Genomic DNA, 17,805 nt, shown 5'->3' on the forward strand with positions numbered 1-17,805 from the left:
GAAGCAAAGTGTTTGATGAGTCGAAAGGATATGTGTGGAGCGGCCTTTGTGATTTATGGACAATTCTGAATTATCAGACAGATTCCGGGAAGTCTGCCAAGGACTGGAAAAAAGTACTGTTAACCCTTTTTAGTCTGGTTTTGTTCTTGTTTGAATATTTTGAACTCTGGAACTCTGTATCCTCACTTGTGAATATAGGTGAGACATAACAGTTACCTATTCATTTTATTTGCTTAATTTCATATTGCATCATTCTTGTCATTATTAAATATTAAGCTTATCTTATCCAATCCCAATTCATGTTCTCATTCTTTTAATATTATCTAAAATTCTTATCTCATCTATATTCATTTATTCAATTCCAAATCTATCTCCTTCCATTTTCTTAGTATATTCATATCTTATTTTACAATATTATCTAAAATTCTTATCTCCTTTCTATTATCATTTCTCATATTATTATTTTTTCCTGTCACATTTGTCATTTTATCAATCCTTATCTGTAAATATAGTTGTCCTCTCCCCTCTGAATAATTCCAGCCAACCACCTTCATTCTTCCTTAATATCAATCTCCCTATCTAGTATAAAACACAAATATATTTTTCTCAGATTCCGCATTATATTTTCTCTATGAATCATCTATACATTACAAAATACATTGTCAATATATTCTTATACATCCCAACATATTACCTTGCGGAATCTCCTTCTTTATCCTTTTTTTCCCGCCCATTATCTCTCACTCTTTGAACAATGTATCTTCTTTTCATCCTTGTTTGTTTCCTGTTCTTCTTTATTTTCTGGTCCTTTCCCTTTTTCCCTTCTTATTCTCCTCCTTTTCTCATTGCAGTTATTAAACTTTTCTGTCTCCCTCGTTTGATTTTTCCTTTGCACTTCCTTTTTCTGCTTTTCCCTTTCTCTTTAACCATTTTCTGAAATATTCTCCCTTTTATCATCCCATCAGACCACAAATTTTTAATTCTAATTCCTTTCCCTCCCAGCTTGAATAATTGTTGTTCGTTTTGTTCTTCTAAGTTGGCTTCTTCTTTATAAAACTCCTCCCTCTCTGGTTTATTGTGTTCTTGTGTATGCTGAGTCACTATTTCTAATTTCTGTAATACATAATTACACATTTCAAGTTTAATTTTTCTCATGTCCCTTGTTTCTTGCATATCCGATCTTATGTTTTCTAAGTCCAGTCTTATATCAACAAGTAGCTCCTCCATTATATCTTTTTTCTTTTTCTTTCCTCTTCCTTAATAGTTGAAATCCTCTTCTTTGATAGATATATTCAACCCCAGAGTCCAGTATATTTCAGCCAATAACTTTTGAGTTTATTTTCAACAATTCATACTCTTGAATCTTTATTCCAAATCTTCTAATTGGCCTCCCAACTGTTTCCCAAATTATCGGGTGGTTCTATGACAATAATAAAGTTCCTTTTATTTTCTTTCAAGTTCCAAGATCTAAAGTCTCAAAAAGACCAGACGCTTGTGTTAAAATATATTAAAGTTTTCCTGTACCATCAGGTGGCGCTTGAGTCTTTTTCTTTTTAACTTTCTTTGTTGAATATGTTTTTATTAAGTTCGCTAATTTCAATCATTAGCTATTCAACACACTCAATTCCAGCATTTAGTTATGCCTTTTAAGTGCCAACAATTCAATATCTGTCCAGTTTAATTTTTAAACCTTTGTTGTATTAACGTATTTTCCTTTAAATTTCTCCTCCAGATTAGTCCAGTAAAATAATCAAATCCAAAATTAAAAACCCATTTTCTTTCTCACCTTTTCTGGTCACCGCTTCCACACACTTTCCTCCAAAATAGCCCTTTGATACTGGGGTACCTCAAAAGCGATGTCCTTTGCCTGGTTCACACTCTGCCTGCTACTTCTCTCTCCAGCACAAAACTTAGTTTCCCGGAATGTTCTTCGTCTTCATGATGGCCATTTTAAGACCACCGCTGCAGCTTGTCTTTAGGAGGGATTTTCCTGTCAGGGAGGGGAGTTGTGGCTCCCCTCAACCCTCCAGATGATTCCCCCCTTCTTCACCACCCCACCAGGGTGGTTCTGGTCTCGATCGGGACCCTCCAGCAAAAGAGCTCGGGCGAAACCGTGCACAATTGCGGATTCCGCACTGACACCGATGAGGAACAAACCAGATCCCTCATACCCGAGGTTTTTTTTTGTAAAAGATTTATTTGGGTTTTCACAAAACATACAATTAAAATATCTTTTTCAGAACAGCGTGATTCCAGGTTATCACTTCTCTATACAGACATAAACTCATTTACATATTCATCTTTTTCTAAATTTTAGTATCTTTCTAATCATTATATTTATACTTTTGTCTGTCCTATTTACACTTTCATATTTTCTTTTCTCATAAAACAAGATTTACCCTGTAATTACTAACTGGAGTGTAACACCTTTATATCTTTAAATTACTGTCCATTCAAATCTCATTTAACATTTAATTTATATCTTAACAATTATAACATTAAATTTCTAACCTCTATTTTATATCATATAACTCTTATCAACCGAATTCTGCTTGGTACATTCCCTTAGAACAGGGGTGGGCAAACTTTTTGGCTCGGGGGCCTCATTGACTTTTAAAATTTGACAGACGGGCCGCCACCTGGTGTCGAAATGCCTGTCATTACAAGTCAAAATCAAATGAATGCAATCATTCAATCATTCACATCAAACCTTAATTCTGTACCAATCTTCGGCGGGCCGGATTAAAAAGACCAACGGGCCGGATATGGCCCGCGGGCCGTAGTTTGCCCACCCCTGCCTTAGAAATACACACTAGGTTCTAAAAATACAATTGTAACATTTCATATAATTTATCAACCAAGTACTATTTGGTACCTTCCCTTAAGAATCAGTAAGTTCTAAACAGAAAAGGAAGTAAAGTAATTAATAAAGTTGTTATTCTATTCAAATTCATCTTAACATCTGATATTCATATTTCTTTTCAATTATATTTTAATAAATAATTGATGTTAAAATATTCCCATCCTTTCCCACTTCCATTCTCTTATTCTCTTTATTTCATTTAGTTACATTCCATTACATAACAGTACCAATTTTATCTATCACTTTAATCACCTATATTTCATATTTTCTATACCCATTACTATTTCTAATATAACAATACTATATAATGTACCCTTGCAGAATCCTCTCTTTCAATTAGGTTTTCAACCATTATCTCTGTGAATTCTTGTATGTTTTCCCTGCTTCTCTATAACCTGTTTCTATCCATACACGAGGTTTTTTTTAATGTCCTAGCTTTAAAGCTCTTTCAGCTGAAAGGGTAATAGTTACAAAATATGCACAATGTTTAACTAGGAATTTAACTGTGTCCTCCACCCCAAGAAAAATGACAAGGAGAGCATGATAGGCTTAAACCAGGGGTGTCAAACTTGTGCCATCAGGTGACGTATCACTTTCCCCCCCTTCATTAAACTAGGTGTGGCCAGTGCATGATGCATCCAGTCCACAGACTTGACACCCTTGGTTTAAACTTTTTTACTAACCTACAGTTAGGAAAACACAGCATTTAATAATACATAATGGGAAGTCATCTACATTGCCCCTAAAGGGAAGAAAACAAACACTGCAGTCAGCAGGTGTTTTCATATCCTACTCCTTAACCAGCTTCAATCTTAAGAGACTCATTTCTTTTATTTATTAAATTAAAAGAGTAAATTCATCAAATGGCCCCAATTAATTTCCTCACCAATGTGGATCAGTTTTCTCTACAAAAAAGAGCCTAACTAATTCTGGCCTCTGGGATATCCTTATTATTGAACAATTGTCTGATTCAGGTTCATGAGTTGCACAATGGATGGTAGACTCTTAAAACTTCTTTATGGGCTGCACTGAATTCAGAAAAACCAAATAGCATCCTCTTCAGTCATAATAGATAAGAGATAATTATTCAGTTCATTTTTAATAGTTAACATTGAGTCCAGTGCCTAGAACCCAGCTAACTTTATTTTTACCTTTTTATCCTGTTTCTTCCCAATAAAACCAGCCCACAATGATATGAATCCACAAGAATAAAATCCAAATATCAGAGACATCAGATCAATTATAACATCCATACATAACAATAGTATATAGACAATAATTTTTTTCTCTTTCCAACCCTAAAATATCAAAGCAATAAAGTTTAGCCACATACTGATACTAGTTTAAGGTCTACCACTGGACTCAACAATATATGCTATACAGGAAGCTTACACATAGAACACCCTACATTTGAGTTTTAATAGAATAAGCTTGTGAAGAAATTCCAGTGTGGTATACAAGATTTCAACATTTCAAATATATCTAATTTGATTTAATTAACCTTGGAAGGAATTTCTTTTCTTCTTCTTCTTTCTCTTTCTCTCCTTTCCTTCCCTTCCTTCCTTTCTCTCTCTGTCACATATAACATATGCGACAAAGGGTTGAGAAATTCATTTAAACACCCATGGAGAATTAAGAAGAGAACTAGGGGGAACCCCATTGTTTGCATAATACTTGATGGAATCCTTATTTTAAATGTTAGTATTTTTGGCCATGACTGTATGCAGAAATTGCATGTTCTAGTAATTCAACAAAATTTTATATAATGGTAGCATAATACAATTCCTTGATTATATCCTCTTCTCCTTCTGAACTAGGCCACATTTAATCACATATAGTAACAAAATAAATAATAAAACAGGTATTTTGATGAAAATCAATTTTTATTAATATCTGCATATTAATAACACAAAAATTTCAGTTTTTAAAAACAAGATATAAAGATATTTGGCATGCCTTTAAAAATATATCTAGTACAAACAATATCTTTTCTGATAACTCCTGAACCTCACATTTCTATAACATGCACTGCATACATTAGACTAAGTGAACATGGAGCACGTGGGCTACTTATCTGAGTAGATTACAAGCATTGCCTATTAACTGCTACTGTAAAAAGACCATACATGTCTCATCATACTTATGTTGTATAATTCCATAAAATATATTTTGTGTATTATTAAAGCTAAGGTGACAGTGTGTCACTTTCCAGCCACAAATTCTCCATCAATCTATGGATTCACTTATAAAGTCTCCAAACGAGATATTCATAACAGAAATACTGCCTGAGGCTCTAATTTTGGTGACTTCCTTTCCACCAGCAGCAAAATACTGTTGAAGGCATAATATAGTTCCTTCTTCACATAGCAACTCCTGTTTGCAAAAAAGGTCAATCGCTTTCATATTACTGTTTTAGAAAGGTATGCCATCTTCTTGAAAATTTCAGCCTGTCACCTGTATTTTCTGTTTTATCATACAACAACCTTCTCAAATCACCCATTTTCTGCAACTAATACTGCTTATGCTGCAAGAGAAACCATGGTCCAGAACAAGGAAATACTCAAAAGATTTCCTACAAAAAGCAGCAATAATGAGCTGGAGAAAAAAATGTACTGCATGAAACACACAATGAGTATTAGCCCATACCACTCTTCTTCGCTTGTCTGTTAATAAATTCACAAATACTTCTAATTTTTCTTCTGTACAGATGACATGTAGAACTTGCCCTTACCTACTGCTTGTTTGCACAACACTGAATCTTAACTGGAAATATGAACCCATTAAATTTTGTGAACAACCTTCCTGTTGCTCAGCAATGAAATGCAGAGCACAGGCTATATCGCATGCTTATTACGAATAATTTCCCCCCCTTCGATCTCAATTTGCTCATATAGCCACTTGCGATCGCAACGGCATTCAGGTCCACACTTGCGAGAGCCGCACTTGGAGCAGGCATAGAAACACCCAAGGCAGTCTTCATCAAGGCAGTCACACAGGTCTATCCCGCTGTAAAGCAGAAAGCCTTGGCCGTCGTATACCTTGCTCTTTGCTATTAATTGCCTGGAGGGAAAAATACAAGCAACAATAATTTAACAACGATTTGTAATACTAGACGCTCTGTTTTAAATAATAAACAATTCAGTTAAAAAGTCCTGATAGGTAAATTTCTGTCATGCCCCTGTTGGAATCTGATTATGAGGGGATGGCCGAGCAGCTGACAGGGAGTGGGAGTGCGGCTCCATTGGCTGTGGAAGAAACTGGGGAAGAGCAAAGTCCGACTGGGCGGAGCAGGGGAGAGGTAGAGCAAGGCAGAGGGAATTCAGAGTCACACCCTTTTCATCCTAGGGCATGCAGGGAGGAATGGAGAAGGGACCAATGTGAGTTGCATGGTTTATGGGGGAGGAAAGGGCCCTGATTCCCTTCATTAGCTGGAGCTGGGAACACAGAGTTTAAAAAGGGAAGCTACGCACAGCAAAGTTGTTGGAAGCAAATCGTGAGTTATCTGTTATTGTCGAAGCTTATCTGGGTTCCTGGCATCTTCCCAACTGTGTTTTGTTGGCCTATCAAGTCTGCAATTACTTCTCCTGCCCTGTCAAGTTAATTGCTGCAGTGTGATTTGTGTGGATTTTTATTTACACTTTGTATGTACTTTGTTTTCGGACTGAATTTCCTCCACTTAAAGACTGTTCTTGGTAGAGTTTTTTCTCCAGCCAAAGGTAACCTGAACACTGGGGGCAAAGTTGGAGGTATTAAAGGGACTCTTCTTGCTTATTTGACTGTGTTGCCTTTGTGCCACGCCCCAGGTCATCACAATTTCTCTAAGGAGCAGCAAAGATAAACTAATATGAGTATTGCAATGTGCTCTACATGGGGCTGTCTTTGAAAAGTTTCTAGAAGCTTCAATTAGTTCAAAATACACTGGCTTGAATGGTTTCATGCAAGTCTAGATTGGTCCCTCTGTTGCGGGAGCTGCATTGGCTCCTGATTTGCTTCCAATTCAAGGTGCTGGTTGTGTCACCTTTAAACTGTACATGGCCTGGGGCCAGGTTGTTTGAAGGGCCATCTTTTCCCAGTTACATGCACCTTACCCATTGGAATGAGGAGGCAGGAGATATTACCAGTCTGGTCTATTAAGGAGGTCCATCTAATGGGACAAGAAGAAAGGCTTTCTCCATAGTAGCTCCCTTACTATTCCTATGCACAAACGTAGGGGTAAAAAATCCCATGCATCTAAACAGTTCTAAATTATAATCCATATGTAAGCAGAACTATTTCCCCTCAAAGTGAAAAAGCGAAGTCAATCAATCCATAAACAGTCTACCTGTCTGAATGAACGGATGTAGTTTTTGTTTGTAGCTTTCTTTTTTCTCTTTTGTTTGCTGCTTCTGGAGGAAATCCAGTATGCCGTCCTTGATTAGCAAACTGTAAGGACTTCAAGGCTTTAGTTGTACGTCCCTGAATAAATACAGACAATATCATTTTTAAAAATTCAAAGCATGTCTAATTGATATCATGTTTCAGCTAAGAGACAAACACTGAAGCTGAAATATACATTTCTCTCTTTTTATTTATGGTATCAACTGTGCTCTAAGTCGCTTATGAGATATCCCAATGAATAAAAGTAATAGTAATATCAATAGTCAAAAGAAAGCAAAGATAATAAGTTGGACAGGAGTATACCCTTAGAGATGCAAGTTAATAGAAACAGGAATAGTTACTTTAATAAACAGGGTAATTTCTTCACTTTACTTCTCTTTTTATTTCCCATTTCCAAAATAGGAAACAACTGTAGCATGTCTTCATTAAACACAGACTGTGCAAAGCTGGATACCAAGTTCAGTTTTAAAGTTGAAAGTCTTCCATCATGGTGCTCCTTATAGCTTGGAAGAGAAATCTTCCTCTATCAATCATGTAAGAGCTCTAAGGAGTGTGCAGCTTCAGACTGCAGATGGTAATTCAGTTTTTGAACGTTCCCCTTAGTGAAATACACCTTGCAAGAAAAGCACTAAAAAGTAGGGAGATGTTAGAATCTCCTTTCATTGTGCTTCTCCCTTTATATTTGCAGAGTATTTTACACAGGGGATTTGTAAAAGTGTAGTCTATACCATCAGTCTGAAGTAGTACATCCCATTCTAGTGTCTTAAATTCTTTTAAATCTCAAGGTATGCAGTGTGTTGATAAGACCTCACTGCTTACACAGATTATATAGTCTCATCCTGTCGGTGTTCATGTAAGCTAATTTGCCTTTAAATATTATAAAAAAAAGTTAAGATCATATCATCATACAAACCAGGAAAGTATCGCTAACGAATTCTTGAAAAGCCACTTTATTAAAACAGCTCTTTAACTATTGCTTCCTGGTTTGAATAAAACAAAAATTTGGTTGAGTTGAAAGTTATGGGAAAAGCTTATGCATATTGCAGTTTCAAAAGCTGAACAGTTATTTTCTCCCTGTTCCCATGAAAGGATTTGGTCTCTTTTCCCCTTAAAAGGATTAGAGCTCATTCATACGTACAATTCATACAAAGATTCATCTGAGAAGTTGTAATTTTACATGAAAACGCCATTTCTGATGTTTAAACTCTGATGGCATTTTCTTCATGCAGTGCTTTTCCAGTGAGTCATACATTCAGGAACTGTACAGAACTGAGTGTACTCTTAGTATTTTAAAAAAAGGGATTGATGCTATTCTTTTCATATTCTTAACCTGTCTTCTATGGCACATATATTTAGAGGTACAACTTTTTTTTCAGTGGGTGGGATTTACTATCACATAACTGCAAAAGTTACAGCTTTAGTCCAGTACTTAGATAGTTGAAAAAATGGTCCCATATACATACGTCTGAATCAAGTCTCCTTCGTTGACGGTCTTCAGAGTCAACCTCTGCATTTCCATTTATTATCTGTGTACATTTGGGGCAAAGCTTCCAGCCTGGTATAAATTGACGTCCAAACTTGGCACTTAGAAAAGTTGAATCATCTATGTCAATTGCATGCAAGTTTTTCCTGGAGAGTTTTTTGTGCATATTAAAAGGATCGCAACATGACTTTTGCAAGTCTTCGTACCTATCAAGGTAAACTTTGGCATGATGTAAGCAGATTGTATGAGTCTCTGAAAGAGTTATCCCAGTTCTAAGCTGAAGAAGTAACAGGTCAGTTGCTGATAAATCTTGCTTAGTCTTGAAGCCAGTTTGAGACGTAAAATATGCTTTATGACAATCGCTGCTTGCTTGCAGCTGATTTCCAATTGAACATGGATCCATTTTACTTGATCAGTAAAATATATTTCAGTATTTAAATTGTATCGTTTGTCGTCTTTTAACAGCTGTTACGAAGATTATCCTGGAGAAAGCAGTGAAGGAAGTAAGATTTGTGATGCATAAGTTTATTTTTAACTAGAGCCAAAACAAAATCAACTCAGAAATGTGTCCTGTACTCTGATATTTTTTTAAAGGATGAAGTGGAATCATAAAATAGGCATTTCTGCAGCCAATGCCAGTTTCTCGGTTTTCAAGCAATTTGCCTACCATTAAATTTAGGCACTAAAGTACCATGTTGCAACTAGAGTACATTTATATACCAGCTTTCATCAGTCAATTCCATATATAAAATAACCGTCATTTCATGTATAGGTTTTCATAGATTAAAAGAATATTGTAGACTGGTACAATTAGTTTTAAGAATTGGAAGTACAAACCTAGCTGGGAACTAAAATAGCTAGGTTGGTTTCTGTTCCAAAATGAAAGATTGCTTTACAATAACAAAATCATTTTCCCCCCAGAATACTCATTGTGGAAAAATGCTCAAATAATAATAGATATATTAGGTTTTTGACATTAAGAATCTCAAAAATAAATAAGTAAAGAAGGCTAGTTTGTTAAGCTGTTAATAAATTCCAAAAATCCAAGCATTTTACTTATGCAGAAGAATCCTGCAACAGATCTGATGGGAAGTTGTAAGGTTTTTGTACTCATTAGATTATTTAATTAAGTTGAAAGTTATACAGATAACTCAATTAGAACTCTCAGGCAAGGTAGGCTAAGGACCCCCTTTAATTATTTTCCAAGCACATAATTTAAGATTCATGTATAGAAGCAGCTGCAACATGACACTTTTGTACCTTGGGAATATACATCTTGTCCAGACTGCAGAATCTGCTAGCAAAACGTGCACCAGATTATTTCTTGAGAAATGTATGATGCCACTTCTGCTATCTGACTTAATAGTGGAAAGAAGCCTTAAGACATCTGAATTAATATTTCCTAATGGCACTTTAATTAAAGAGTGCAGGGCAGGAGGTTGCAAGAATGACGGCGGAAGCAAAGCCAATGTGAAGAAGCTACTAAAGTGCAAGCAATATTATGAAGAAATTAAATGGTCGTCAGCAAAATCAGACAAGGAAAAAAACTTGCAACTTGCAGCTTTTTTCCTCGATGAATCAGTCACATGCGTGCCCAGTCCAGATTGACATTTTATCAGAACAGCAATTAGGATTGTTTTTTTAGGATCACCAAAATCATGAGTATTTTTTTTCAAACACTTGCAGAGGTCAGGATCCAAAAAAATCCACATAATGCATGTAAGTGCTTCTACATATGCAGTTTTCTTTATCCAAGTTTCCTTCCAACTAAAGTATTCTGGGTTTGCATAGGATGCCCCATAATCTTCCACATCATCATTTCAGATAGGAGGACAAAGGGCTAGAAGAAGATGTCCCCAAAAGTCCAGATTTGCATGTAGAGGCTTGTAAGCAGCAACTGGGGTCCTATGATGAGTCTCACTATTTAGCCTAATTGTCTTGTCTTCTTGAATAATTTATTTTAGAATCTGAAACAAAAATTCATATGAGGACCCGTGTCTTGGAATATTTTAACTCTTTGCCTTTTTTCACACAGTATTATACTTTACATCCTCTATTCTGCTCCAAGTTAGTTATGACTCCAAAAGATATAGATTTCAGCTTGACATCAAATATTTGACTGTGTTCTATAAACACAGGTGTACTTTTACAGCTCAACTTTTGGTTTGCATTTTTTTGTTTGTTGTTATGTAAACAAACATTATGATTGCCTCTCACATTTCTTGTATTGTTTAATTATTTTAGCCAGGAGATCTAAGGTCCTGTTCATAATTTAAACCCATTTGTAACACAAAAGAGTTGCATAAAATTACATCAGCTCCTAAACTCAACTTAAAATGACGAGAATAAGGTTTTTAATTATTGTCAGTATAAAATATTGCCAATGAGTGTTGCAACATCTAAAGCTTCAGTTTTGCTTTGCTCTGATTAAACAGTTTAAGTGTACAAGAGTGAGCAAATTTTAGAAAGAGCAGAAGATGTCAAGAATAATGCACTAATTTTATGTAGGAGTGAATCATTGAAGATAAATAGCTGATAACCCCATGATAAGCTCATTAAAAACATGGCAGGTAATGTTAGAAAGGAGGCAGGAACAACTGCTGCTATTACATTTAAAAAGTAACAGAAAGAAGAGCCAACACATGGAAACAAAACAAAACAGAAAGAAGAACTTCAACATATTTGCCATTATCAAAGCATGCACATTATTCTTAAAAATCTTTAACTGCTCAGTAGTTGACTGATTATTCAATATCTGAGATTCTTAATATCAGTATGTGAACTGGATTGTCTTGAATGAACAAGCTATGTTCTTACAATACTGGAAGTGTTCAGCTTTGTCAACACATGAGGTATTTTAATTAGCATTTCAGCACCATGTAACTCAGGGCTGTCAAACTTGCGGCAGTGGCCCAGATGCATCACACGCTGGCCACGCCTACACTTGGTTTAGCAAAGGGGAAAAAGTCATGATATGTCACATGACGACATGAGTTTGACACCTCTGATGTAACTCAAGAGTGAGGAATGTGAGGCATTTCATTCCTGAACTACAACTCCCAGCATCCTGTCATTGCTATGCTGAAAGTTATAGTTCTTTAGTAGAACTGAAGCTACTCAAAGCCGTGTCGAGCAGTGTCTGGAAGAATGCAAGTTATATTTCTCTGATTTACCTGATGCTGAAGCAGTCACAGAAATAATTCTACCATGTTGACATATGTGAGCATTTTTATAAATGTTGACTTGCTGAAGTACTAGAGAAAGGGCTGTAACAACAGGTTCTATTTCCAGATACCTGCTGTCCTGCAATTCAAATTATTCTTAGTCAACTGACCAAGCAGCAAATAATTTAAAATTTACTCCAACAGTTTCTAACTGTGAGAACCGGTTATAAGTTAGGTTTTTTTTTAGCATTGTTGTAACTTCGAATGGTCATTAAATGAATGATTGTAGTCGAGGACTACCTGGTTCTATAAAAAGAGACACTCTGCATGTCCTCATAATCACTTTAAATGTATTTTGCCTGTAGTAAATGTTTTATCTATGCAATTCACCCGAAATATCCAAAAATCCTACTAAAGGATGGTACAGAAATGCACAAATCCAGCAAATGCTTTTGTGACAGAAATCACAAGAGGAGGGGGGAAAAGAAAAACAAACCCAGCATCCCTAATTGTAATCCTAGGTATTACATATCAACATGAACTAAATCTGGAAACAGTCTGTTGCAGCATATGCACTATGTAAAAGATATAGAGCAAAGCAAAGCAGGCTATGGCTGAGCTTGTGTAACAATTTATAGAAAGGCAGAAAGTATACAAATCACATTTTATAAAAGTTATTAACAGATTATGTAGTTTACTGCTTGAATATTGCAATGACAGTCATTGCTGTTTTGAATGATCAAAGAACTGGTCCTGATTCTACATCAACACTTGTTAAAGAAAGAAAATACAGTATGCATGGGAGGGGGGGGGAAGGCCCTCAGAACCAGAAACCTGACTTCCCTAATGAATAAAGAGATGCAGTCAATCAAACCTCACACTTAAAGTGTATCTAACATTGTAACATATAAAATGGCATTGTTTCCATTCCATAAAATTTAGATTCACATGCACCCACCTTTTTCTACTTATAAGAGTTAAAGGTACATATATTTGAAAATATATTTATTTTTTAAAAACTAACAAAAGAGACATAGGATTGCCATATCTCAAATATTTACTGCACAACATAAATTCGGAATCAGTCAAAAATCTGAATCCATCCAATGTATGATTTAGTATCTGAAATTATTAAATGGGTCTATACCTCACGGGGCATTTATAGTAAGTTGAAATATAATTCACAACATTTTTACTAGTTTTGTTTATAGGCAAATATTAATATAAACATTTCACTCTCTCCAACGCACACCAAAAACATCAGTGTGTTAACTTTCTCCAACGCACACCAAAAACATCAGTGTGTTAACTTTGGCAACAATCCAACTGTAATGCTGGTTAAAAGTCTCTGTAAGCAGCTCTCCCCCCCCTCAATTGTAGCCTCAGATCAGGCTACAGTGACTTCCTTAATTATGATTGATAAAATTCTTCTATATGACATAAAACATTTCCATAAGTGACTTACTCATGTTTTAAAAAGCCATATAAACTTTCCCAATGGTGTCTATCCATTTGTTGTTTTCAAGCCTACCTCATGAGAGTGGGTGTGTCAAGATCAGAAAATTCCTTTACAGGTAGTCCTTGACTTACAACCACAATTGACTCCAAACTTTGTTTTGCCCCATTTTATGACCTTTCTTACCACAGTTGTTAAGTGAATCACTGCAGTTGATAAGTTAGTAATCTGGTTAAGGGAATCTCCCTTCCCACATGATTTTGCTTGTGAGAAGGTGGCAAAAGGTGTTCACATGACCTTGGGACACAGCAACCGTCATAAATTAGGGATCTTTAACTAGATTTCTCTCCTCTATGCATTCCTTCAAAGGGAAGCTGGATATTTAAGGATTTTTTTTTAGAGTTTTCAATGCTTTCAATGTTTTCAAAGCTTTCTCTACACCCTTTCTCCAAATGGCAAACAGACAAAAGTAATGAATCCTCAAGGCGAGAGCCGAACCGGGAAACGAAACGATCTCCCCTTCAAGAGCCAAAGGCAAGACTTCGACATCTTTTTGTGCCAGCCTTTCTCCATCCACATCGGCCTTCCGGACGTGGGCTTCGACTCCCATAATCCAGCGAGACGGGGATCATGGGAGCGCGAGTGCAACGAATGGAGGGGGACAACCTAAACTGCGTTCCGCGGAGGGAAACTCCGCTCGCACAACCTTCCCCGCTGCTCCTCACCTTGCCGTGGGCTTTTCTTCGCCCGAGCCCCGCCGCTGCCGTCGCGGCTACAGCCACCGATCCCGGCTCGGCCGCCTCGCCCACAGCTGCCATGAAACCGACCGCTTCCCCGTCGTAGGGCGAGGACGGCCGCGAGGCGCAGAAGCAGGGACGGCAAATCTATTGGCCCACTCGCCGCACTTCCGGGGCCGGATGGCTTCGTAGAGACCCACGGCAGGAAGAGCAAAGGTGGCCTTGGAACCGGTGCCTCCTGTATCTGGTTCCCTCCGCACGATTTTTTTTCAAGATCGCCCTAATTTCTGTTCCGGGTTGATGGAACAGAACCCGTGGCTTTCCACCCACCCCCACCCCCAAGTTTTGTTGCGGGCAGAAGGTCAACAGCCAGTGACTGTTGCACGAAGAGGAAACCGATGCGGAAAGGTTGCATCGTTTCGATCATCGAGGACTGAGGGCAGGGTTAAATCTGGCTAAACCTTCACGCCGGCTAAAAAGGATTAGGCGGGCATCAAACGGTGTATTTCTTTCTGCACATGCCGTATTTGTACCCTTCTGGGTCGCCTTTATTTCGGGTAATTCCGCCCCCCCCTATTTGTCACTTTTGCTTTTCGGTAATTTGTGTATTTTAATGTACATTGAGAACATTTGCACCAAGGCAAATTCTTAGTGTGTCCAATCACACTTGGCCAATAAAGAATTCTATTCTATTCTATTCTATTCTATTCTATTCTATTCTATTCTATTCTATTCTATTCTATTCTAATCTGATCTATTTTTTCTATTCTATTCCTATTCTATTGCCTTTCCCCAAGCTTTGTGGACACGGAGGGACACGTGTCCATATACTCTACTGTATGTGGCATGAGTGCCTGAAGAGGAGCTCCTAGAAATTGCAAAAAAAAAAAAAAAAAGTTACTTGAATTCACAAATTGCATCAATCTGCAGTTAATTTTTAAAAATAACTTCCTTTGTAGAGCATCTGAAGATTATATTCATTTACAAAAGAGAAGAGCCCCATAGCATCTGAAATAAAGAAGGACTTGCTTGCAGATGTAACAGGATTCCCAATTATATAAATATTCTGACTTTGTGAAGCCTGTGCATAAACATTGCTCCCATAGCTGCCTTAGAATAGAATAGGGCTGGAAGGGACCTTCTCAAACAGGAGACCCTATACCATTTTGGACATGTGGCTGTCCAGTGTCTTCTCTTGCCTTTGATTCACTGGACAAACTCAACTCAGTAAATGAATTGGAAAAGGAAGTTTCTATTAGATGCCTTCATTCTGTTTTCTATAACTGTACTAAATTTCTAGATAATGCTAAATAAATAGATGTTGCTTAATTTTAAATAACAATGGTTTTAATAAAAGTATTTTATGTATGTGTAACAACACAATTTAGGCACAGATTAATGATAATTCTATGACATATTAAAATGAATTGTAAAGTCACAATATAAAATAGAGAGCTGTAGGCTAAGCCACTCAATTGTGGTTGTAAATTGAGTACTGTAATAATCCAGAATTTTCCTGCATCACATATGAACTGGCTCCCTGTGATGGCATGTACTGGGCTGGATTCCCAGGTGGGAAGGGAGTTCAGATAGTTTGTGTGAGAAAAAGAGTAACGACAGGTCCTTTATAATAGTTCTCAGAATATATATGCTTGATGTAGATAATAGAGTGCTTTAGTTTGTCTACAGGTGAGGAGCAATAAAGAAATCTGCTTGAAAATATCACCAAGTTTCTTTCTTGTTTTTTGGGGACCTGACGCTCTCAGCTTGAAAGTTTCAATTTTGGTTGTTTTTAATGGCATACAAATCTCACATAGCAGTCAAAACAAAATATTGTGTTTTTTAAAGACCACCCAGAAACTACATATGGTTCAAAATGCAGTAGTGTGAGCAATAACAAGCATGTTCCAAAATGCCTATGTGTCATCACTGCTAGATGAGCAGCATTGGTTGCCAGTCAGTTTCTGAGTAGAATTCAAGGTGCTAGTCATCAGCTATAAAGCCCTGTGTGGCATAGGGCCTGGATTTCTGAGGACCCACTTGTCTCTGCCCATTAAGTACATTTTAGTAAAGCAGGTGTGGTCTAGGGACCTCATTAAGCATATTGTGTGTACACATGAATATGAAATGTATGATTATTGATAAGTCAAACAATTCATTTATAGCCACATCATATTACTGACTCTAGTTTGTAGACTACTTATATCTCTTTTACATCTACTGATGACAAATGTTTTTATACACTTATATTTGTCTGCTCTTGATTGTGTATATAATAGAAGTTTTATATATATAACACAAGTTTGTGCTCTTCCTATTGAATAATATCTAATTGGTTTCAGTCCAGAATTTCTAATTCACTTTGATTATTGAAACTATGGTATTTAGCAATCAGTCCCCACATATTTGGTATGATCTGCTGATTTGTTATCTCTAGTAGACTCAAAACAGATAAAAGAATGATATTTATATAGTGGAATGCTGCTCATACTTTCATATAACACCATTTAGTTGAGCAGCTAGGCATGAAGTTGTGTAACACTTTCTGGACACAATTCCTATCTAAAAGCAGAGTTTAGTACTGTGAAAAAGCCAGCAGAGGGCACACAAAGTCTTAATTTGGATTTCTTTAAGCAAGGAATAGTTTTTTAAAAAGTACCATGGTAAAGATTGATTTATATTTCATGTGAAAACTGAGCTGACTTCACGTAATAAATGGGAAAATGGAGGATGTAAAGAGAAATTTAATGTTTGAATGTATACTGATTTTATATTTTATATATATGTATGTCCCATTATGCACCCACAAATTTTTAGGCTTCTGCAGCATCTCTTATTTATGTATGGTCTAGTCCAGGGGTGTCAAATTGGTGGCCCACAGGCCAGATGCATCATATGCAGGTCATGCCTACTCCAGCTCCACGAAGCGAAAAAAGTCACGATACGTCACGTGACAGCAATGTGACGCCACGAGTTTAACACCTGTGGTCTAGTCAATATCAAGGGATATTTTAGATATATCCTTAAGAAAAGATTATCTGTGAACATCTCAATTTTTTTTTGTTTACTTAAACATGGGATAATATTTACATACCTAGTAATAATTCTTACTATTTAAGGTAACTGATGAAATAACTTCATTTTGAAATGGCTCAAAATTTTAATTATCTTTCCTTGGGGCCTTAGGGTTAGGGTCATTATCTTGTATAAGGACTAAGATCCACGAGAGCTACTTTATTACTTGAAGATTGCAGCTCATTAGCAAATCAGAATATTTTTTTCTTTCCTTCAAATTGTGGTCTTTACAAGTGCAAAGGAAATATAAGTATTCCTTAACTTCTATAAAACTCTTTGCTTTCCCATTATTCAATATCCTGCTTCTAAAGTAGGCACACAACTGTTGCAATAAACATGTCTCTTTCTCTTCAGTGCTGTCTGCTTTTGAATTTTCCGTCATATTTTTTACTTGTTCCATATAAGGAATGGAATAAAGAGACAAGACACTTTGAGTAAGTTGCTTAGAGATGACCAGACCAATCCTAACTTTTATTATATCTTTCTAAGGCTTTGTATGAAATTAAAAAAGCAGTGTGTTTGCTACATCTTGGTATGGCCAATCATGGAAGAAAATTATTTAATTAGGACATTTATGTAAATGAAGACTCAATCATTCAGGCCAAAAGTATTTAAAAAGGTTAATCCATGACAAATATTTATTTAATAAA

General features: G+C 36.4%; 1 protein-coding gene across 6 annotated transcripts; it reads right to left on the reverse strand.

The window, feature by feature from the left end:
- Nucleotides 1–4,727: 4,727 nt before the first annotated feature.
- On the reverse strand, nucleotides 4,728–14,505 carry ARL14EP (ARF like GTPase 14 effector protein). 6 transcript variants are annotated; one of them, XM_026664780.2, is made up of 4 exons: nucleotides 14,069–14,505; nucleotides 8,704–9,205; nucleotides 7,185–7,318; nucleotides 4,728–5,923 (listed from the first exon to the last, which is right to left on the reverse strand). In XM_026664780.2, exons 2-4 carry the CDS (start codon nucleotides 9,124–9,126, stop codon nucleotides 5,698–5,700), a joined length of 783 nt encoding a protein of 260 aa, XP_026520565.1. In that variant the 5' UTR covers nucleotides 9,127–9,205; nucleotides 14,069–14,505; the 3' UTR covers nucleotides 4,728–5,697. The 6 variants fall into 6 exon arrangements, with proteins under 6 accessions (XP_026520565.1, XP_087807194.1, XP_087807193.1 ...); XM_087951068.1 differs by having other exon boundaries at nucleotides 13,842–14,206; XM_087951067.1 differs by having other exon boundaries at nucleotides 13,419–14,206.
- Between the last annotated feature and the right edge of the window lie 3,300 nt (nucleotides 14,506–17,805).

The sequence above is a fragment of the Notechis scutatus genome, chromosome 1, assembly GCF_049901735.1.
Source record: "Notechis scutatus isolate UNSWTSFEM ecotype Mainland chromosome 1, rNotScu1.2, whole genome shotgun sequence".
In the NCBI taxonomy this organism is placed as follows: Eukaryota; Metazoa; Chordata; class Lepidosauria; order Squamata; family Elapidae; genus Notechis; species Notechis scutatus.

Bases quoted from the DNA above. Each gene is read 5' to 3' on its own strand.
- ARL14EP (XM_026664780.2), bottom strand. From the start codon at position 9,126: ATGGATCCATGTTCAATTGGAAATCAGCTGCAAGCAAGCAGCGATTGT. The intron at 7,319-8,703 runs GTATGTATATGG...GTATTTATTCAG, and splicing joins GAAGGAGACTTGATTCAGAC to GGACGTACAACTAAAGCCTT. The intron at 5,924-7,184 runs GTAGACTGTTTA...TTTTCCCTCCAG, and splicing joins ACATCCGTTCATTCAGACAG to GCAATTAATAGCAAAGAGCA.